Source organism: Gallus gallus, chromosome 3, assembly GCF_016699485.2.
Source record: "Gallus gallus isolate bGalGal1 chromosome 3, bGalGal1.mat.broiler.GRCg7b, whole genome shotgun sequence".
Classification (NCBI taxonomy): domain Eukaryota; kingdom Metazoa; phylum Chordata; class Aves; order Galliformes; family Phasianidae; genus Gallus; species Gallus gallus.
The window spans coordinates 40,466,725-40,489,797 of record NC_052534.1 but is presented as its reverse complement, the minus strand read 5'-3'; the positions used below and the strand labels follow the sequence as shown (position 1 = coordinate 40,489,797).

At 37.3% G+C, this 23,073-nt stretch overlaps 1 protein-coding gene and 1 long non-coding RNA gene across 16 annotated transcripts in view; one reads left to right on the top strand and one right to left on the bottom strand.

The window, feature by feature from the left end:
* FAM120B (family with sequence similarity 120B) overlaps nt 1-23,073 on the top strand; it is a 108,622-nt gene that overhangs the window by 24,699 nt on the left and 60,850 nt on the right. For 13 of the 15 annotated variants that reach the window (XR_005858267.2, XR_005858260.2, XR_005858263.2 and 10 more), the window contains exons 5-7: nt 3-175; nt 4,571-4,663; nt 18,590-18,796. Coding sequence is in view for 6 of the 15 variants with exons in the window: in XM_040697655.2 (XP_040553589.2) it covers nt 3-175; nt 4,571-4,663; nt 18,590-18,796 (473 nt within the window). In the remaining 9 variants the exon portion in view is untranslated. The remainder of the gene's footprint in view (nt 1-2; nt 176-4,570; nt 4,664-18,589; nt 18,797-23,073) is intronic. The other 2 variants (XM_040697658.2, XM_046939280.1) reach the window with 1 other exon arrangement.
* On the bottom strand, nt 11,527-22,934 carry LOC121110373. Its single transcript, XR_006938805.1, has 4 exons — nt 22,723-22,934; nt 15,835-16,664; nt 15,615-15,673; nt 11,527-14,477 (listed from the first exon to the last, which is right to left on the bottom strand). It is a non-coding gene; the product is annotated as an uncharacterized LOC121110373 (long non-coding RNA).

Below are 23,073 nucleotides of genomic sequence, written 5' to 3'. Positions count from 1 at the left end.
AGGTGGAACACCTAATTTGAAAACACTGTGGTTTGCCAAAGGACCTGACGTGGAAAAGCAGCGGTACAGTACGTTTCTGGCATGCTTTCACCTTCAGGATGCGATGGAAGAGCTCCAAGCTCTAGAAGCACCTGTTGCAGCATTCTGCTGCTTGCTGACCTACCTTATGATGCAGGTAACCAGGACAGTTACTGTTTCTTCAGCTGTCAGCCCTTATAGGTGTGATTTACTAGTAAGCTTTCTTGCTGGCCTGTGGGCAATTTTTCTCATAATCATTACTGGAGGCGTAGTTGATCAAATACAATAATAATGCATTGCAGCATTTTAATTACTCCATTTGACATGCATCATCCTCTTTAAGGAACACGTTTGTTTTAGTAGTTCATCATAATTTTCACGTGTCCATGACAAAGACCCTTGGACAGTTTTAACAGAGAAAGTGTAATCAGAGGAGTTATTCACCCTTTTGGGGACTTGTTTGAAAATGAAAGCTTTTCTTAGTGTTTCCATAGTGTCATCAAAAGAAGACATCCCTTCAAGTGACTATGCAGGCTATGCCAACTGACAGTATGAGTATTTAGTTGGCTCTCACTACTTTTTGATACCAGCTTGTAATCTACCCCATTTCAAGTCACAATTAAGGATATGTCTCTTGTCATTATAGTCTAAGTAATAGATGATCACTAGTTAGTAGTTCTGTTAGATACCTGGCAGCCTGGAGATTAGCTTATTTGTAATAAAAAGGAATGTGAGTTTAAATGCAATATTATTTCATTAATTGTATTTCTTTTATGTATAATGTTTTGTATATACTTGCTACCTTTCAAATGTGATCTCACAAGTATATTTTTCTCTGTGAGAATGAGAAAATTATAATGCCTTTATCTAATCTAGTGAGCTCTGTTGCACTTTTACTATCGCCGAATTGCATTTCATCCCTTGTTTTGCTTTTTACTCTACTTGTTTTGTCTTAGTAACAGAATTACACTGGTTTGTGATAAGTGGAAACATATTCTCTCTAGGTTTTCTATTGTTTTTTTTCTTCATATATGTTTGCTCAGTCTTAGGTGACGCATTGGGGCAGTATGTATGGGAATTAAACAAATGATCCATATAGCTCCTTTTTTTTTCTTTTATCTTTGTATAGCAGAATATTAATGGAAATATTTTTTGAAGATCAAAGTCATGAAACCACATTTCATGCCTTACCATTTCAGTGCAGCAAGATAAGTATCGTGGACTTAGCTTTAAAGGCGTAGTTTAATTTTTTTTCATGTTTGGATATGGTATGTTTTCACTGCTTCAGTCATTTTTCATTCTGTTCTGTATACCCTTCCATAGTATGATTATTTAAGAATGTTTTCTTTAGTGGGATTAAGAAGTTAAGTAACAGGATAGATCACCTACAGAAAAGTGGATTTACTGAGCCTGGAACGCAGAATATTAATAAAATGAAAGAAATCCCATTTAGGGCTGTGGTCTTCAGAATTTATTATCCAATAACTGATGTTAAAAACAGAGGAAAATAGTTTTGTGGCTCTTATTTTCAAGAAGAACCGCAAAGATATGATGCCAAAGATGTGATGGAATATTTTTCATGGCAGTGCCAGTTTCTCAACACCTGCCCCATTTTCAGCACTCTGAGTTGCACAAGTGCAGTCTACCCTGTGAACCAGAGTAGTGATTTGATTTGGATTAAAATGTGATTCAGTGCTCAGTTGTTTAGTGCTCTGATGTTGTCCATTTGTTTTCTTGGGTGTTTGAAAGGAAGAACAAGAGTAAGTATCAGCAACTGCACTCTGAGTTGAGAGTGGTGCTTCCATTTGTCTTTAGACCTGAGAAAACAATGTTTGTCTAACTGTGGTCAAATTCTTGTCTTCACACTTTAGTCTTGCATTTGTATTAAAGAGCTAAGGTGGATTGTTAACCCTGCGGTGATTTAAGCTACATAGTTTTAGGTTGCCTTGGGGCTAGCTAACATCATTTCCCTCAGGTCATTTGAGGGAGAATTAAACTTCATAACAGTTTAATAAATAAATAAATATATATATATAAAAAAAAACAAATAAAAAATTTGTTGTCTTTTAATCTAGCCTAAAACTGTTTGGTCTTTTTTGTAGGAATCAGAATAGTGACTACCCCAGCTTCCACAAAATTTGTGTCATAACAGCATAAAGAAAGTGTTGATTTAAAGAGCATTCTTTTCAGTGAGGGTACTTTTCAAATATCCTCCAAATTGAGAACAAAAACAGTGAAAAAAAATGACAGTAGGTCCATCATTAGAAATGGGAAGAGGAGTGAATGACTTCAGAGATCAAACAATAGAGCCTACAGAGAAAGGGGAGATAAAAACATTTACATTTGAAGCTTTTATACTTTTATAAGAGATCTGACAGTGCAAGTGTGATAACTCACCAATCTGGGATATTGAATGAAGTATTTCTCTGAAGAAGAAGTGTTTTCATATTCATAAAATTTTTGCTGATGATGCTCTTTTGGAGGCTTTTTTTTTTTTTTCTTGTTGAATTTGCAAGAAATCTTTGATTTCTTTTTCTTAGGACAGAATTGTGCAAGAATTGCTCTGTAGATGAAATTTCTATTGATGGGGTGCATAAAATTTACAGGTTTGTTGCCATCTACAGAAAGGTGACACCTGAGCTGAAATATAGGGTAAGGTAAGGCCATTGTCAGATCTTAGCAGCCTTCTTAGTGGAGTTAGTGAATACTAAGGAACATTTGGAAGCTTAAAACTTCTCTGATATCCCTTACATTCTCATGCTTTATGCAAGTTTTAATAACTTCATACTGAGGAAAGTATTTTACAATGAGATAAGTAGTAAGATCTGATAAGAAAAAAACACAACAAAACAAAACAATTCTCAGTAGTGGTTGAATAATTTATATCTTGAGGGTTGGTCTTTTTAAGCAAATAAATGAATGAAGTAATCATAGTTGGCTTCTTAGTGTTTCTTTTTCCTATTGATTTACATGAGTATTTTTTGTTATTTTTCTCATTCATTTTTTCCTCTTAGTTTGTAATTTATATTAGTCTTAATACAAACTCATAAGAGAATTGAAATGGGGTTTGCATAACTTTCCCTGGAAATCAAGACATTAAAAGATGGGCAATGCAGAGTTGTAGGCCTTACAGCCTTTTAGCTGTACTGTAATCCAGATTGCACATTTCCTCACTTTTGCAAGAGAAACTTTCCTTCAGTTTCCGATTGATAATGATTTTCAGTGCTTTGTGAATCTCATTTAGAATCCTCTTTGTAGTCTCAAGAGTTGTAACCGATATGTTGTCTTGTTGCATGTGTATAATTTATATTGTTCATAGAGAGGAAGTAGGTGATCAGAATTGACAGTACTGTCAGGGAGTTAGTCTGGCTGGTACAGAGACTTTGTCTTCATCCTGAGGTGACCACATGCATCTAGATAATCCTCAAATGCTTTTTCACAACAATAAATACCCCTTATACTCCCTTTTTTGGTAGAAATGTTTGAGTGAGCTATTGTATGAATTGAGAATTTTCCTTCATGTTTTCTTACTCGAGCATATTACATTTAGTTTTCTTACAGTCTTGAGTTGTTCCCACACCACTATGTAGCAAACAAACAAAAAAGAATCCTGTTGTGTTATTTTGTTAATCCTGAAATTTAGCTTAAAGTAGGAAATTGAAATAGTTCAGATTTGTTGAGTTTTCTTAGATTCCAACAGGTAACCATGTAAGCATTTGAATAAATCCTAATGGTCGTGACATCTGTGGCTCACTTGAGGTTGGATAGGGTCCAGAGGAGAGCCACAAAGATGATCAGGGGGCTGGAGCACCTCCCTTATGAAGACAGGCTGAGGGAGCTGGGCTTGCTCAGCCTGGAGAAAAGAAGGCTGTGGAGCGACCTAATTGCAGCCTTTCAGTACCTAAAGGGAGCCTATAAACAGAAAGGGAGTAAACTCTTTGAAAGGGTAGATAACAGCAGGACAAGGGGAAATGGTTTTAAGTTGAAGGAGGGAAGATTTAGGTTGGATGTCAGGGAGAAGTTCTTTACCATGAGAGTGGTGAGGTGCTGGAATGGGCTGCCCAGAGAGGTTGTGGATTCCCCATCCCTGGAGATGTTCAAGGCCAGGTTGGATGGGGTCCTGGGCAGCCTGGTCTAGTGTTAAATGTGGAAGTTGGTGGCCCTGCCTGTGGTGGGGGAGTTGGAGATTTATGATCCTTGCAAGCCCTTCCAACCCGGGCCGTTCTGTGATTCTGTGAAATTTCTTGTTGTTAAGAAGTGCCAAAGGAATAGGAGAAGGGAATACGTAAAGAGCAGGCATTTTGTTTAGTGTGTGGAAACTGTGTATATACGCTATACACAGGCACAGTGAGCTATGCAATTAATTCAAATATTGAAACTAAAGTATTTTGTTCCATTTAAACATCTTTTCCTTGTCAGTGAATTCATGGTTGTCATAACTCCATGAGGTTATTGATTTAAGGTTGGTGTACTTGAGAAAAAGAGGAGCCAACTATCAGAAAATTTCTCTTCAGAGCCTACAAATAATGTGTTACTTTTTCATCTGTTTTAGGTCAGTAGTCTCTCTCTGGAAGACTTAAACGCGTTTGTGGCACTCATTCTCTGCCTCAGAGGAAAGTCAGCTGCTGAACTGGCAACTTTGCAGGTACTGACTGGAATAACTGAGAAACAGAAAATGTTCACAGAAACTCAGAGATAAATATTTTTGGGGGGGAGGGGGATTCAGCTTTATTATTTTTTTTTTCAGATATGGGAACTGAATGTAGTGGTAAACACGTAGGCTTTTAGTGCTACAGTTCATGTAAATATTTATATTTGTTAATCATGTGGGAAAAAAAATAGAAAGGATATTCTCCAGTGGTTGGGTTCCTAGGGTGAAGGAATGAGTCTCAGGTTTCTGCCTAACTTGGCTTCTGGATGTTTAGATGATGGAAAATTTTAATGGTGAATCTCATCCTGCAACATTGCTTCATTTTTACTTTTTTTCCTTAGAAGAACAGTGTTTCAGAACATCAGCTGTTTGAAAATCACTACATTAAATAGAATCTGGTATTACTCTTTGTGGCAGAAGGTATAACCAGCCAGAAGAAGAATGTTACCTAATGTGGCCCCATTGTAGTGAAGACCTATTGGGTCACTCTAGACTATAAAAATAGGTTACGGAGAACTATTTTTTCTTTTCCATGTTGATGTGGTCTAGTCTGATCTTTTAGAGCTTATGATCTGTGCATTAATCTTTTCCAACATAGTGCTGAATATTTTATTTCTTATTTTTTTATTAGTAAATGGTTAGCAGGGAATGAAAAGACAGCAGAAACTGTATGGGTTACATAATCATGGGTGTTTGGAAACAGCTAGACATGGAGACTGCACATTTGAGCAGTCAAGTAAAGATCATTTTGTGATGAATTAGCAATAGCAGTGTGTTGATAAAGGCAGAAATATAAAATTATGTAATACTTACAAGGGCTTCTACAATCTGCTTTTATACCTGGAACCAAACTGTAGTAAGTTTTGAAGTAGTAATTTTTGAAGATACTGACAATGGTTAAGGAAATCTATATCACACCATTTTTTTCTGTCCAGTGATTGCAGAGGAACAGCATGCTCTCCTTCATACGCTGTGTAGTCAAGAGACAGAGGGATGGAGATAGGAATTCTCAGTTAAGATTCAAGTTTCATGATTGTCCATTATTCAGGAGATTTTAAATTTTGTATGTATGCTGTGCAGATCTGTGTTTTTCCTCTTTCCTATCTTCTTGAATTCACATTTTTAAAAACAGGTTCTTAGTTATTGCAGTAGAATCATCTAAATAGTTCTTTTTGAGTATCTGTGCAAGGGTATTTTCAGTCACAGTTTGAGGTTGCGTTGAAGTAATTAGTAATGTAAAGCACAGACCGCATGTGTCAATGTGTATTTGAGTTGTGGGCTTACTTAAAAGTAAGGACAGGTTAGAAATGGTAGGAACTTCAATTCACTTTCACTCAGAACATCTTGTTTGTATTTTCAGGGAATTCTATGTTGCTCTAACCAGACCATGTTAGAGTTTAGTAAGTCCTTTATGTTGATAGCAAGGTAATTCAACTGCTGCTGTTACTGTCAGTTTCCAATGCATGGAAACCAAAATAACAAAAGTAGTGTAATTCCAGATAAGTTATTGGACTCATTCTGGCAGATGAAATCCAGTCTTAATTTTTTTTTTCCAAATTCATCACAGATTTGATCTGCAGGTAGTCCAATGTTAGAACTGTATGCCAGAAACAAAGCAATGAAATGATAGCAATATGGAAAACAGCAAAGATGAAGGATTTATTTCTGTCTTGAGGACATTATTACACACAATGTACTTAACATTGAGCATATAATTATTTTACGAAGTCTCATGTGGCAGTCATTCAGTAAAAGCACGAAGGCAGCCAAGCATAAGCAGGAAGTATTGAAACAATTTGTTATAGATGACCCTACAGGTGTTGTTATGTAAATTTCTAAAGTGCTTGGAAGTTTGTTCTCTTGGAATTGGATGTCTTTGTTTGTTCATTCATTAATGTTGTGATTTTGGAAACTTATTTTTCATCCAAAGATGTAATATTAATTGATGCATAATGCTTTCCAGCAGTCCTTCTGCTAATTCAAAGTTGTTCACAAAATTTTGCAGTTTACCCACAAAGCTTATGGGAGGTAAGCTGGCATGAAAGTAAATGACACGTGAAGGTGCTATTGTGCTATATCGTGCACTTTACTGAAGCACTCTACTGAAGCAGACAGTATCATGTTGGATTTGGGTTACTGTAGCCATTTGCAGGTACTTTCAAAAGTGAAATCACTCTGCAATAGATATTTATTAACTTGATTTTCTAGGTATTTATGTTTAAAATCAGTAGAGGATTCAAGTACACAACTAATAGATATGAGTTTTATGGGAGGAAAATGGAAGAGTACAGTTTAGTCTACTCGTCTTACCTTTTCTTCTCTGAAAAGTTAAATGTGATCTTTGGGAAGAACTTATTACAAAGCTTTCAAAGAAGTTGTGTTTAACTTGGGCAGGATCTACAGTTCTTTATGAAAATGCTTGCTTATTTGCAATCTTGGATTTGTCTTTATATTTTAAATGATAATACAGTATCAATGTTTAAGCCTTCTAAACGATTCTGTGAAGAACATTAATTTGATCAGAATAATTTTGCTCTGTTCCTGCGCAAGAATTCATTAGTGAGTATATTTGAAAAATTCTGCTGTTAACATGAGAGAAAATGTAAACAGAACCCAATTTTCTCATACGATGAAGAGATCATTTCAGCCTTCATTTCCAGATCTGCTTTCTGGTATGCTATCCATATTTCATAGTTAATAAGATCCATAAGCCTACAAATTCATGAAATAGAAAGGGATATGGTTTGAATAAAACGGGTTAAAGCCATTAAAAAATACAGTTTACTTCACACTGAAAGAAACTGTCCTGTGGACATCCCATTCAAACACACATTATACTATTCACTACAAGTAACTACTCAGTTCTTATATGCGAAGATTTATTTTTCAAGATCAGTGGTTTCAAAATACTAAAATGTGAACGTGATAGACAAGAGCTTTTGTAAATTCTTTTTTTTTTTTCAAATCTAGTTTCCTTGTGCACCCCTTATATGGCATATTAATATTCTGTTTTGCCCAAGCTTCCCGTAGAGCTTATACATAAGGTCAGAATTAACTTTTGGGCCCCAGGTTGCCTATTTCCCTTCTTTCTATTTTAATCTGGTGTGCTGTTCTGGCAGGAAGCCCAGAGAGCCATCAGTCTAACTTTGCAGCCATTGTAGAGAAAAAGAGACACCAGCAGTCCTGCTTGCAGTGTTGTTTCTTGTATTGTGCCAGCCCTGGTTCTTCACAAGTGCAAAGATAGATCATCTTTCACCTGTAACATGTCTAGACTACTGTTCAAATAGGAAAGGCCACAGTGAGTTGCAAACAGAAAAAATACATTTCTTCTAGGATTTCTTCAAGTATGGGAACATAGAAAACATTTGTTTCAGTGGTAGGAAGTTTTGAATCACATCTTTACAAAAGTTGCGGCCAAAGATTGGCTGGGAAAACCTGATTAAAAAGCAAATATGCCTGGAAATTAATAGATGAAATTTGTGTTCACCCAGGGGGTGGTGACACACTGGAACAGGTTGCCCAGGGAGGTTGTGGATGCCCCACCCGTGGAGGCATTCAAGGCCAGGCTGGATGTGGCTCTGGGCAGCCTGGTCTGGCGGTTGGCGACCCTGCACTTAGCAGGGGGGTTGAAACTAGATGATCTTTGAGGTCCTTTTCAGCCCAGGCCATTCTATGATTCTATAAGTTCTGTAAATGCTTTTAAAAGTTATGTGTATGTCATAAAATACTAACAAAATGTTAGTGGGAGATACATGGGTGGACATAAGCATCACATGCTGCTTGAATTCATGGCATCTGTAAGCTCCTTACAGCTTTGCTGTAATGCATAATGCATCCAATTATGGCATAGTATCTACTTTGGAGCAGTTACATCTTTTGTCCCCCTGGTATAAGAGTCTGGCTGTGTGTGATTGGTAAGAAATGTATGCTTCCAATATTTCAAGTGTTTTCAGCTATTTAAAAAGTGTTACAGATATACAGATAAAGTAAGCACAGACATTTTAGACCTTACGTGATAAGTTCCAGAGAGTCTTTGCAGTTTGGTTGCAAGTGAACTTTCACAAAAATCACTAACAAGCATTGCTTCATTAGATTTCAGAATTAAAAAAAAAAAAAAAAAATAAAAATAAAAATAAACCTCAGCAAACTGGCTTAATGGGCAAAAATAGCTTTAGCAAGAACTGTAGCTGTGTAGAAGGTTCTGATATCTTCTGTTGTATGGTGTCACAGAAGAAAAATTAGCTTGGTAATGGTATGATATCAAAATTACACAAGATAATTTTCTCTCAGTATTTTCCTGAGAAATACTTAGCCACATTCATGCAAATAAAGTTGTATGTTTTAGAATAATCATAATTCAGATTGTTTTGTATTTTTAACCTTGGTATTTTTTTCTTCCATGCCAGCCAAACAGGAAAGCATAAATAATAACCTGATTCTGAACATTCCAGAATTTAAGTCTTCTGACCTATTTGGCAAGCCAAATTACGTTTGTCAGAGCCATTAGATGCCATGGTTTTCAGACAGACTTCTAACAACCTTTATAAGCTATCTATATTTTTCAAAATACAATTATTTTTTAAAAAGAAATTGTTTCTCACCAGGAGAGACACCCTGACTGTTCCCTATGAAAATACTTACTTGCTATCTGATTGGATTAAGGAAAATGTAAAATATAAGAAAGAATATTGTAGAGATCTCCCAGATACATCTGTTTTATTCAGTATCTGCTTTCATCTGTGTATTTTGGTATCAATGCATTCCCCAGTGCTTTGCTGAATCAGGGCTTTGTATTCCTATGAAAATTTGCATCTGACAATGGTGTTTTTAAGATGATAGGCAAAATTGTTAGGAGTCAGAGGGGAACAGGGGCAGGCTGAGGTGATTTACTGTCTTAACACTGTTTCCCAGCCCATTCTTTCATCTTCTGTAGCCTTCAGGTTTCTCAGTGTTCTGAGCTAATCTGGAATACAAGTGCAGTAGTACAGCACGTGATTTCAACCTGAGATTGGTTCAGTCCTTGTTCGGCTTTAGAAATACAGCTTTCTTCTCATTGAAGAGAAGAGATTCTTCTCATCTTCTCATCTAGTTCTATTGCTATTTCAAGATGTTTAAGGTAAGGGACAATCTGGCACTGCAGCTAAAATTATGGTTGCATAGTATGGTTGCGTGGATTTTCAAGTTTCAGGGTTGTTTTTTTTTTGTGTGTGTGTGTGTTCATCTAAACTGTAATATAGGATTGATATTTTTGTACCAAAAGTTATCACTTTTCAAGTCCTGTATGGCAGTTTTTCCATTTCAGAAGAAATTGATGTTCCAGAAGTGGATGCTTTGTTGCAACTTAACTACAAATTGATTCCTAGTATCTTGAACCTACTTGATTACAAGTGGAACGTTGGCAGATCCTTTCACAGCTCATCTGAGATGCTGCTGCATTGAACTGTGGTTTGATTTGTCTTGGACCTGAAGCTTGTCCTGAAATAGAAGCAGATAGTTCTTTTCTTCCTCAATGTGTGGACTTAGCACCTGAAAGTCCTTTAGCCAGAACTGTTTACCTTGGAACGTACATATCACTTCAGAAGTGAACCTTAGTATCAATAATCTACTTGTGCAGCTGCTCTGCAATACAAAGAAACTGGGGGTTGGCAACAGGGAGAAAGAAGGAAAAAACACTTTATTGCACTGGCAAACAGTGACTGTTCTCCTAAAGTTCCCTGTATTAACCATCTCAGTTCATTGGTGCTTTCATTTAAAGAGCTTATACAGTAGACATGACTTTAGTAACTATTGTTACTATTTTACTTTCTGAAAGGTGCAGCGCTTCAGATGTGCCGAGCAGTGCCTGATCTAAATTCTGCAAAAGTTCACTGGTCTTTCTCTTGGTTTCAGTCACAAATAGATCAGGTCCCTAAAAAGTGTGTACTCAAAACAGATTTGAGGGAATGGTTATACATTGAGACAATGAAATAGATCTTGAACATCTACTTGGACTTCAGGGAGAAAGTAAATTATCAGCTAACTCTCACCTATCAAAATTTCATTGTAGTTGCAGTGATGTCTTAACCCACAGTGACTGTTTCACAGTACAGTGTGAAAAACATCCATGAGAAAGGACAGTAGTGAATGGCACACTCCAGTGAGAACAGTTGCACACCAAACCTGATGTCTTTTACCAATATAGTCTGCTGCTGTGGCAAAGGAAGCCAAGTATGTTCTGTTGAGCAGCCGTGTTGCTGGCAATTTTTTTACTCCTGTAACTTTCTTATGGACCAGTCCTAGAATTAAACAAAGGGAAAGGGCTAAGGTAAGGTGTGGATAAGATTTTTAGATTGGGCTTGTTGTTAAGATGCTGGTGGTGGGAAGTGAAGCCTTGGATTTTGAGTGTTTTGCTAGAGGTGCTCATCAGTGCGTAATAGAATACAGAAATATGGAGTGTCAGAAAACAGAGGGAGCGGAAGAAATTTGGACCTTGAGGGTTTACGACGAACTTCTGTACAGCTCTTTAAACTGTTTTTTTTTCTACTATCCCTTAATGGCTTCTGAATATGTTGGCTGTTTTCAGGAATGTTTGACAGGGCTGTAGAAGTAAGAAAGGAAAGAAAGAAGTTACTGCAGATTTTTTAAATAGGAGAAAAGAGGAAGGAGGGCACTCTAAATATCCAAACAGAGGAGGAAGCTTTAATGTAATATCACGTTATTAGGGCATCCAAGTGAGAGAGAGACATTGCTACACGCATGGAAGAAAAATATGTGAAGATGGTAAGAGTTAAGATCCCCGTGAACCCATTTCTGTGGAAGGGATGTGACTGCTGGCTGGGTCACAGCCTGAGGACTGCAACTCAGAGTTTATCTGAATGTTCTGAGAATTTCATGTGTATTACGGACTGTTATTAGCCCTGCAATCATTCATGTCAGAACTGAGCACAGCTGTGGTTACAGTAAGAAAAGTGATGCTATTTTAACCTTTCTGCAAGTGCTACTGTGCTGTCCATGACCTAACTGTGTGAATAACTTGAAAGGGCTGAACTTTTTTTTTTACTGGGGTAATATTCATCATCATAGAAATTTCATTTATGCTAGATTTTGTTGTTGTCACTGCTAAGGGTTCTGATAAGTATTCGTACGTTTGAAAATGAAACAGGCAATTAAAAAGCAGTCTTTCTGCAACTGAAGGAGACTTTTATCTGATCACAGGTTGTTTAGAAGTAGTATTTTTTGTTGTTATTACCTCTGGTGCTTAAATGTAAAAGCAGTTCTGAAGCTTTGTTTAGGTTGACTTCATTGGAGTTTTTGGCCTCGTGTAAATAACAGTGTATCATTTTACATCAAACTCCTGGCAAAACACAGTAAATAAACCTTTTTCAAGATATAAACACTGAACAATTGGGTTGTTTACTGGTAAATATTTACCATGAAGGCTTTAGAAGTGTTTAAGAACTGGTTTTTCTCGTTTCCGTTGCTGGTAGATACCCTCATAGGATCTCCTCCTTTCAGCCCCCATTTTCCTTTGCACCCACCTTGTTTAAGCAGGAAGAGCTTAAACTAAGCCATAATCTTTTATCAGAATAAACCTCAGTAATGTTTTCAAAACACAGGCACTTAACCCCCCCTCTCACTGTGACAGGTGAAGGGAGCAGGTGAAGTACTTTACTACACTTCCAGCAACCCACTGCGCAAAGCTGACCGCTGCCAAGTAAACATACTGTTTCGTCAGTGTTATCATCTCTGATAACGCTCCTTACATTTACTGCTGTTGAGCCGGTTGAGCCTATTTTTGCAAGAGCAAAGTGTATAGTTCCGGTGCATATGGGTCTTCTGACAACTTGCACTTGGAATTTAAACAAAGGGCTGAAGGCAGGAACACCTGGAATTCTGGAAATGACTCTTGTCTTGAGGTTGAAAAAAATCTGTTCATTGATTCTTTTAATTGCAGCAAATTTTAACTTCAGTGAAGCTGTCATCAGTTAACAGTTCGTCCGTTTATGTCTGAATCACGGTGTGCGTTACCTCTCCCAGGCAAAGCTAAGCTTTACCTGGGATTTGTTTCAATGACAAGAACTTAAGATACGATCTACTTGCTACCTTTATTGCTCAAGCATAAATTGCCTATGGTAAATATTTGATGTTTTAAGTTGTGTTTGAAGGCAGTAATACACCAAGTAATATACTGATAATACACTGGCTGTGTTCAAGTGGGTCTAAAAAGAAATGGTGAAACTGGAAAAGTACTTAGATTTTTATCACCGTCACATGAATTCCAGCAGCTTATTGCTGCAATCAGATTTCACTGATTTTTAATTGCTGTTCTTCACTTGATCACTTTTAACCAGAAATAAGCAAGTACCAACCTGTCGTTGAGAGTTGCACTTTCCTTTTTATAACAGAAACACAAATGTTACTTTGAGAGAAAGGAGAAAGAAAAAGCTCTGTGCCATTTTAGAGCCATTTATATTTAAATTAACTTTTTAAATGTTGGCCATATTCATATCTTTTATATTCAACCCAACTGCAGGAAGAAAGCAACAAGTGAGGGAAAAATGTATAAGAACAACTTTAATCTAAAATCCAATGCAACAAAAATGTATATTAATGATTAATAAAGTACGTCCCCAGAATGTTATTAAAATTCCTACTTAAAGGAACCAGTTCTTAAATGAAATGTAGTATCTAGTGCACTGAAGTACAGATGAGGAATGAATAAATAAGGAACTGTGAGATTGTTACCATGTATTTATTGGTCTTGATTTCTAGAAATGAAGACCAGTTTACCACTGAGTACGCTTCTGGCCGTCACTTGTTTCTTCTGACATTAGGCCCATTCAGATACTTATTGTCACTATTTAAGCATGGTAGAGCCTATTCATCTTTTTAACAGAATTGGAGCTTTCAAAACTCGGTAGACTTTCATCATTGTAGGTGAATGATACGGAGGTTTTTGGTTTTGCCATATTCATATGACACACATAAGTGCTACTTTTGAAGCACATTAGGTAAAGTTCATACATCTATTAAGAAAACATTTGGGAATCCACAAAGAAGACTCAAAGGTCTTGAAGTAGCAAGGTATCTTTACATCATGAAAATGCTTTCTTTATTTTTTTTTAATGTTTTAGTTTTATTTGATCTGAAAATTTGTTTATTGTATATAAGATCCATGTATGTATTTTTTCCTGCAAGTAAAAAACCTTCAGCTGGATGTACATTACAGTCTTTTGGTCTAGCTTTGCTGACTGCATCTGTGAGTAAACACTTTCCTTCTTGCAAAGCCCCTCTCAGTGGTCAGTGAGGATGCACGTGAGCACAGTTACCAGCCTGAACTTACAAGGTCCATCAGCTGAAACACAGTGTTTGTAGAGCAGAAGAAAGCATAGCATGAAATTGCTCTCTGATGATGTCTTTTCTAGCAAAGATATTTCTCAAATTGTTACAAAAAGCATTAGGTGTTTGTCATGTGGATACTGCTGCATTTCTCTCTTTTCAAATTGGGTTATCCAATTCAGCTCAGGCCTTCTAAGCACAATATCAATAACCTCTGCTACACTGACTTTAGAGGGCTGTGACCTTTAAGTTCTCTTCTCAGTCTTCCATCAGTGTTGGCAATTGGAAATGTAATCTTTCTTCCCCAAACCCTGGGAGGATGGGGAGCTGGTGTTGGTGGGAGCAGAGGCAGGAGCACAGTGCAGGCAGCTGGTGTAAGAGAAGCTGTTCTCACGTACTCCTTGTCTCTCTCACACAGATGTCATCAGCTGATGGTAGGAGTAGCAGCAGCAGGATCACAGGGGTGTATCTCACATGATTCACTAGGGTCCTGAGTTCATAAAAATAGCAAAAAGCACAGACACAGTTTCCAATGAGAAGTAATCTCTAGGGTGTAATGCCCTGGAAGGCAAGTCTTCTTCTCTTTTGGAATTTTCCACTTATCCTCGTGACATCTTTGCATTGCAAACACCAAGTAGTTGTGAGCATTCCCATGGCAAAGCACTCTGTGGTTTGCCATGTGCATGAGCTCATTGTTATAGACTCACTCCACTTTCATTTTCTTTGTTTTTCATTAGCAGACATGGAAAATTTCTAGAAAAACTACTCCTTAGCAAATCTATTTCCTGTATTATTAAAATGAAGAAATCACTGTTGATAGCTCTTCTCTCAGTCTTAGCAGTATTGATTTACATTAGAAAAAATAATAAGCCTTCCCTTCCCACCTATTACTGGTGGTTCTTGGGGAAAATTCTGGGTTGTTATCTCTAGACAGTGAAGAATAGGGAGCTGTAAGACCTGCCACCAGTGACTTTCTTACCTCCGTTGAAGCTGAGCACTGCTGGGTTATATTGCTAGCTCTGACTTCATACTCACTAAGGAACAACTGGTATCAGTGGCGGTACTACACTGATCTCCAACTTGAGATGTCATTCAAACTGAAACCTCAAAGTCCTTTTCTATGTTTTATTATTTTGTCTGTCACCATCAAAAGGAAAACTTTTCAAATTCTCATTTAGACTCTCGTTCTGCTAATATGTATGCATTTGTTTTGCATTAACGTGAATACCATCATTGAAGAAAGTTAGGTTAATCACATACTTGTGTTGTATGTATGCTTAGAAATTTCAAAACAAAATAAAATAAAGATTTGAAATCTCTGCCTTAAAGATTTGTGGCCCAGATAGCATCCGGCATCTATATATAGTATTAGTAATCTGTCCTAACAGCTGTTCTACATCCTTGGTACCAGTGGGATTAAAATGGACAGTAAGAGCATTTCTCCGTCAATAAATGACAAAAAGGTATGAATGGTCATTAGGGACGCAGCCACTAAGTTAGAAGATGGGAAATTGCTTGTTTATGATAGCGTTTACTGTTTTCTTTTCAGCACCTTAAATACCTGCTTTCATGAGTATTTGAAAGTTTATTTTCAGCAATTAAATCTTTTGATGTTATTGATACTTACTGAGACTTCAGCGATAGAAGATACTGATCTGCATGCCAAGGAGTAAAAAAAATAGATATCTATAATAAAGAGAATATTGATTGTGTAAGTCATATTGATAAAAATTTGTCCAACAAATTTGATTCAACAGATTACTGTGCTACTGTCATTCTTGGACTCTGATGCTACTTTAAGCTTGATGCATCCATTTTCCATACAAGCTTAACTAGCAAAACCTTACCTTTATTCAGTACTTGTCAAAGTATTCTGTTGAGGAAATTACCAAAAAAAGGAGTTGTGAAGATCCTTGGGAGTTCTTAGGCGTTGGACTTCCACTCATAAAGTCTCACTTCAGTCACAAACCCAGCAGAATCTATTTTAAAGCCTGAATTGAGGTGAACTAGTGTCCTTAGCAGGTCTTGAGATTTATCCAGGTGATGAGAAGCAATTAAGTTAGTGTGATGTAAGAATCTCTCAGCTGCAACCTAATAACTGGCTGTGTGTGTTGTGCACTCTTACAGTCTACTTTAGTACAAATAATACTGGTTCATTTAAACCACATTCCTATTTTAAGTACCTATCAGCATTTTAAAGTGCTTTGCAAAAGCCTGCTTTACTTGCCAGAGGAACAGAGATGTAAGAGTGCGTGTAGTTACTAGTCTAGGCTGGGAAGATGATTACTTGCAGCTGGAGGCAGTAACTTCCTGAAACTTGTAGCCTGATCCTATCCTGAAAATACTTTCATTTTAAAGTGAAGAGATGGAGGAGAAGGTCCTCCTTACTCAAGTAGGAAGCATCACATTAGGTAAATGATGAGCCTTTCATTTTCTGCGTTACTGCTCAAATTAGCTTGTGTTGTCTGCATTTGTCTGGATGCCTGTGGTTGTCTTCGGTTGTCTCACTGGAGTGAATTTCAGGAACCGAGTGTTGCGTTGGGTCAGTGCCCTGATGGTCAGCTTGATGCCTCTCTGGGAATCACGAGAAGCCACAATTCTTCTCAGAGGGTTTTGGGTGACTCTGCCTGGTATCTTTGCCAGCATCATCGTCTCTAGGTCCTCTTTTGCTTCTGCCCTGTAGAGAAACAGCCAGTGGAGGTAACCTCACTTCTTCAAGTTTGTTTAAACAAACGTCTCCTGCCCATTGTCTATGTTTAGTGGGATCCCTATCCCAGAAATCACGTTCATGTTGTGAAGCTGTACAATGTTTTCTTATTGAATAATACAGCAAGATTAAGTCTTTGACCAACTTCTAGCTATATTCTTCCAAATGTTTTACTGTGTTTGGCTCTTTTGAAAGATTTTTTGTGGCTATGCGTTGCTAGCAAAGCTTTCTAGTTTTGGTATGTGGACCATAATGGGAAAAAAAGTTCTGATCCAGTAGTACGATATTTCAGGTTGTCTGCTATTACCTGTAACTTTTCTTAAATAGAATAGAGATGGTATATGTGCATACCTGTAAATCTTTTTGGAATCTTTCAAGATATAAGATGATATTATCATTAGTAATAGTGAATCATAGAATATCCCAAGTTGGAAGGCATCCACAAGGATCACTGAATTCAACTCCAGGCTCCACACAGGACCAACGACCCAAAAATCAAACCCTATGTCTGAGAGCGTTGTCCAAACACACCTTGAACTCCGACAGCTCGTTCCATGCCTGTCAGCCTTCTGGTGCAGAACCTGTCCCCTGCTCCCTTGGGCCCTGTCACTGTCACGCAGAGTAGAGCTCAGCTGCCCCTCCACTCCTTGTAAGGAGCTGTAGGCTGCCATGCGGTCTCCCCTCAGCAACTCTGCACTGGGCTGAACAGACACAGGGACCTCAGCCGCTCCTCATACATCTTGGCCTCCAGACTCTTCATCATCTTTTAGCCCTCCTTTGGCTGCTCTCAGATAGTTTTATGTCCTCCTTAACATGTCGCAACCAAAACTCACTTTCCAATGCCCTTCAGAAAACAAAGCTCTCAGGGAAGTAGAGCTAAGATGAATTTGAGCCATTTCTTTGTACTTCCTATTCTGGACTATTTTGGATGTTGTTCCATTCCTAGTATAACTTACACTGTAAGGAAAACTGTACTCTAAGGGTGCAACAGCTGCTATGGATTACAGTACTGATGTCCACACCATTTTGAACCCCTCCTAGTCCTGACAGTCTGCTGCAATACAGAGTGTAGAAGGAGCATTCCCTACTAAGGAGCTTTGTACCATCTACAGAATACTTAAAATCAAAGTTTTAATCCACTTTAATCCACTTACTGGATTCAAAGCTTTTACAGTTTTGCTACATTCTCCCACAATGGAGTGTTAAATTCACCCACTGAGTTAATTTTGGCCAAAAGTTTTGCTTGTCTTGTTGAGTTTCTCATTTTGCATTTTCTGGATTCTGTCATACCATTCCTGTATTTCTTCTGGGAACATCCATGTTTAAGAGAAATACTTTGGCTTTCGGTCTGCAATCAGAGGAAAATTTTGAGTATTTAAAGTATTTCTGAAGTCTGGGCACAATAAACTTTGTTCTATCAAATCTTGTAATTTAAATGATCTCATAAGTGCTGTAACATTTCCTGGTCGATCAAGCTGTGGAAGGGCAGTGGATCATTGTAAACTTTTTTTTTTATGCAGCCAGTTCATATTTTGCATTCCACTAACATAATTCTTTCTGGGGAACTGCTAGCATCTTGAGAAATGCTGTAGAGAATAGCCATTTATTTTGTCTTTCAGTTTTCACTTCAGATGTATCTGTCTTAAGAAACTTGAGTATGATGGTATATTTATTAAAACAAACTTCACTTTGTTCATTTTCTTGAATAAAACTAGATACCGAATGCTTTGATTAATTCTACTGTGTAACAGAAAACCACAATTTTCACAACTTTGGGGCTATTTTTCATTTGCTCTGCAGTTTGCAGAGTTGTGTCATGATAAGATTGCCTATATTCCCTGATTTGTGAGATCTACTTTTTTTTTCTTCTTTTTCTTTTTTTTTAATATTATCAGCTTGTGCAAGTGGACCCCAGAGCTGTACATCTTGGTGCTGTTTTGGTTCGTGGCCTTACAACGTTGCTCATGGCCAATAGTGCCTGTGGCTTTCCATTCAGCATGGATGATTTGATGCCCTGGAAAGTGTTTGATGGAAAACTTTTTCAAGAAAAGTACCAAAAGTCACACCGAAGTTGCTCTTTGGAGGAGCTTTTGGAAGGCAATGTGAGTAATTACATCCTCTTGGAGAGTTTTGTATCCCTTGAAAAATGTACCTATCCATAATTATACATATATGAATATTTATTGTTGCACTGGCCTCCTTTCTTTGTATTTTTCTTCTTTTCATTATTTCAATTTCATCCTTCCTGCCAAATAAACCATAATAAGGTAGAAATACTGAGACTATGCAGGAAGCTAAACATCTGCCTTTCTTTTTGTTTCCAGTACTCTGAAAACAATATGAGGAAGTATAGAAATGTTTGCCAGTTTCAAAAAATGAAAATTACCATAGCAGTTTTCTAGTACTCGTAAATATATAATAGTGAGATCTTTCTGCTGTAAGATTTTAGGCAAAATCATAAGAATGTATTTAGATCAGCTTACTAGGTATAACTTTTAAAGCACATGAAAGCAATCTTTTGAAGGTATTAAGGAACTTAAAATTTGAGATGAAGGTGTAGTGAATTTTGGAAGGAACAGAAAGTCAGAGGAAGGTATCATCTAAGTATTTTTTTACAGAATCTCACCATGTATTTTGTGTTTTCTTGTACCTTTAAGTACTTAACACTCAATCTCATTTTGAGAAGCTGGGAGTTCTTAGAATTTTCATACTATGGTACCTAAAAATTGTATAATTTAAAACATGCCTGCACTGACTAGAGCAGACAGATATTAGTAGTCTTGCTTGGTATGGGCCATGGTGATGCATTAGGGTGATACCTCAGAGGTAGGGTCTGCTTGACGAAGTGCAAGGCTGTATTTACCTCAGATGAGAACTGGCTTATGTCCCACCAACACAGAATATGTGGAGAGGAGACTGGGTACATCTGTACTCACCTGTGTAGATAGCTCTTAAGACCTTAAATTCATACCTCTATTTTCAGTGTTGAACTGAAAAACACATATAATTTAATTATTTCTGAACGTTTTAGTTTTGAAATGGCTTTTATCTGTTGTTATATCTGTCACTTGAGGTTAAAATGAATATTATCTTAGAGAAATGAGTTTTATTTTTTGATAATTTCAATCTTGTACATTTCGTACCAGTGTAGTTTTCTTATCCAGTTTTGTATCCAGATTGCATCCTAATCTGGAGTGATGAGTGGAATGCACAAAGGTGTTGGAATGTAGATGATAATCCTTTCCATATGGAGTCAATTGTATGATTAGGACTATCACCTCCATCCAAATCCTGTGGCTCCTACTGATCACAGAATCATAGAATGGCCTGGGTTGAAAAGGACCTCAAAGATCATCTAGATTCAACCCCCCTGCCATGGGGGTGGTCGCCAACCACCAGACCAGTCTGCCCAGAGCCACATCTAGCCTGGCCTTGAATGCATCCATTCCCCTTCAAGATCAAGTCCAACCACAACCTAACCATACTACCCTAACTCTAACAGCCCACCGCTAAATCATATCCCTAAGCACCACATCCAAATGGATTTTAAACATATTCAGGGATGGTGACTCAGCCACCTCCCAGGGGAGAGTCTATTCCAGTGCTTAACCACCTCTTCTGTAAAGTTTTTCCTGATATCCAACCTAAACCTCCCCTGGGGCAACCTGAGGCCATCAGTCTGTTGATATCAGTAGATTTTGGACTTGGTCAGCTATTCATTCAGTTTTTCCTATGGAACTTTTGCAGAATAATAGAGGATCTAAATGATAAATAATAAAATAAAATAACAAATTTACATACACCTCTGTGAAACTATTTGTTTTCCATTTGGGTAGAATTCAGATTAGTTAACATTGCTTTTAACGGATGTTTACAGAAATCTGAAAAAAAATAGATATTGACTGAGTGTTATTCTAAACCATATTAGCTGGTTTGTTTTAGCTAACATTTGAAAATCTCATTGTAACCAGATTGAAGTTCCATTTTAGCATGTCTCGGGAGGTGAGGAAAGATGCTTAGATCCCTAGAACAGAGCTGGAGTTTTATTTGACCAACTAAAGTGTCTAGGATAGGATTTTAGAAAGCATGATACTCAAGTTTAAACAAACCCCAGATAAACTGTTCTGTGGGGAGAAAAAAATAGCCCAGCTCTGTTAATTTTAAATAACTTTTCTATTTTTTAGGTATGATTTTATGGTACATATATGGCAGAGAGAGCTTCCAGACTAATAAATTTGCTTTTCAGCTTTATCAGTTTGAAAAGCAAAAATCTGTTTTTGAGAGAATTGCTGAGAGATGCCAGTTTAGCTGGGGACACTGGCAAGACAACAAGTGTATGTGATTGGTTGCTCCTATTACTATAAATTCAACTTAATAAATAAAACTGGTTCTTAGTTCCTGGCAGAGCTTAATGTATCATTGGAAGCCAAAGTCTTTCAGCACTTGTTTGTTAGCAATCTACCCTTCAGCATCATAAATCTAACCTGATGATAGCTACAGCATTGTATTTAGGGGGAAAAAAAAGTTATTCTACATGGGCGTTTTGTTGTTGTAAAGATAAATAAGAGGAAAAAGTTACTGCTTTGGTGTTCCCTGCTTGTTTCCTAGCCCTTAGGGTCTCTCTATGTATCTGGACCGTTATATTACTTCAGGGAGTTCAGCAGATCTCAGAATCAGAGTTGTTTTGATTACGATGGTTTAAATACATTTAATAACTTTATGAAAGTTACAGTGGAAACACCATTTTGATTAAATGTTTACATGTGCACAAGTACTTGTGAACATTTTAAGGTTCATTTACTACAGATTCTTTTGCTGAAAGAATAAAATGTGTAAATTAAATGCAGTTAACATATTTGTGGGCAAGATGTTTGTTTTTTTGCTTTTTGTTTTTTGTTTGTTTTGTAAGTCAGCTCTGCACAGCCTTAGAAATGGAAACTGATAAGAATTGAAAATACATCCATCCTGTTTTTTACGATGTATATACTGAGTTCTTATTGCAGTAGTTCTCTGTTTTTCATAATAGTAATCATATTGGTTTGTTTATCCACACTGAAAATTGGATATAATAGTCCCATAAAGCAGTGAGGCAATGATATTATCACTTCATTAGTGTTTTTATTGCACTTCTCAGAGTATGTTCATTACCTTACTTCTATTTTTAAACGTAAAACAAATTACCTACTGGGTCAGCATAAGTGATACGTTTTGGCCTTTTTTGATCATGCCTTTCATCCAACCTTCATAAACACATCCTGAATTTGTTCTCTCAATAATATAGTGAGGATTTTCCAGTTAGTGGGAGTTCTTCACAGACTATACTTTGTATGAAAAAAAAATTGTGCATATCTGTGAGCTGTGCTTAAGACTTTGTGAACAGGCTTATTAATACAAAAAACAAACTAACTAAAAAAAGTGCTAGGAAAGTTCACGAGGGAGTTCAGGGATTCAGACTCTTAAGAAACCTCTCCAGTTCCTCCAGTCCGGGCACATGTTGGCTTTTTACCTTTTCCTATAATCCTCTCTCATTCTTGCTGCTCCCTTTCCAACTGCGTGGGTTACAAAATGGAATTGTCATCCTGCTAAAAATCAGTTCAGTATTATGAAAACCACTGATTATGATGATGTTCTAAAATCTACTATTTTTCTCATTCTTTTCAATGCGTACAACTTCCCACATGCCCAGTATAAATCAATAAGCAAAGAAAAAGATTTTTGGATGTGACACTTCTACAAAGCTCACTGAAACCGGTAAAGTTAGATATGTATGTTGCTGCAAAAGTAATGCCTCCTGTTTATCTCCATGGAAACTACCGCAGATACAAAGAGCACAATAGCACTGTTTGGTGGAGAAGCTACAAAACACTCTTTTTCAATGTAGTTACTACCATTAGCTGTGCTTTTTTTTTTTTGCCAGAAATGAACAAGCATGTTCATTGCTGTTGCACTTGTAATGATCTCTGAAAGTGGCCCACTGTGGAGGTGATCTGCTGTCACCACTGCTGAAACACACCAACCATCACCTCACCTTGCTCACATCCACTGTTTGGTCTTCATAAACATTCAGCAAGCACCAATGAATGTCAGTGGGTGCTGCTTTTATCACACGGAAAAATTCAGTTACACGCCTCCACTTCATAGTCACTTCCATGTCAGGTGCCATTTGGTCAGAATGTGCCCCTCTGCTGCCATCTGTTGCATGGCAACAACATGCAATGGAGTATTGGTGGGAAGGTTCAACCTCTACTGCTGTATCACCAACACCTGCCTCTGATGTTTTGTGCCAGCGTAATAAAATGGGAGGCATTGCTATCAGAGCAGCCCTTGTATACCACGTCTCTTAGTTTTGCGTCTTCAAATAGTTTTGGCTTGTCCTTTT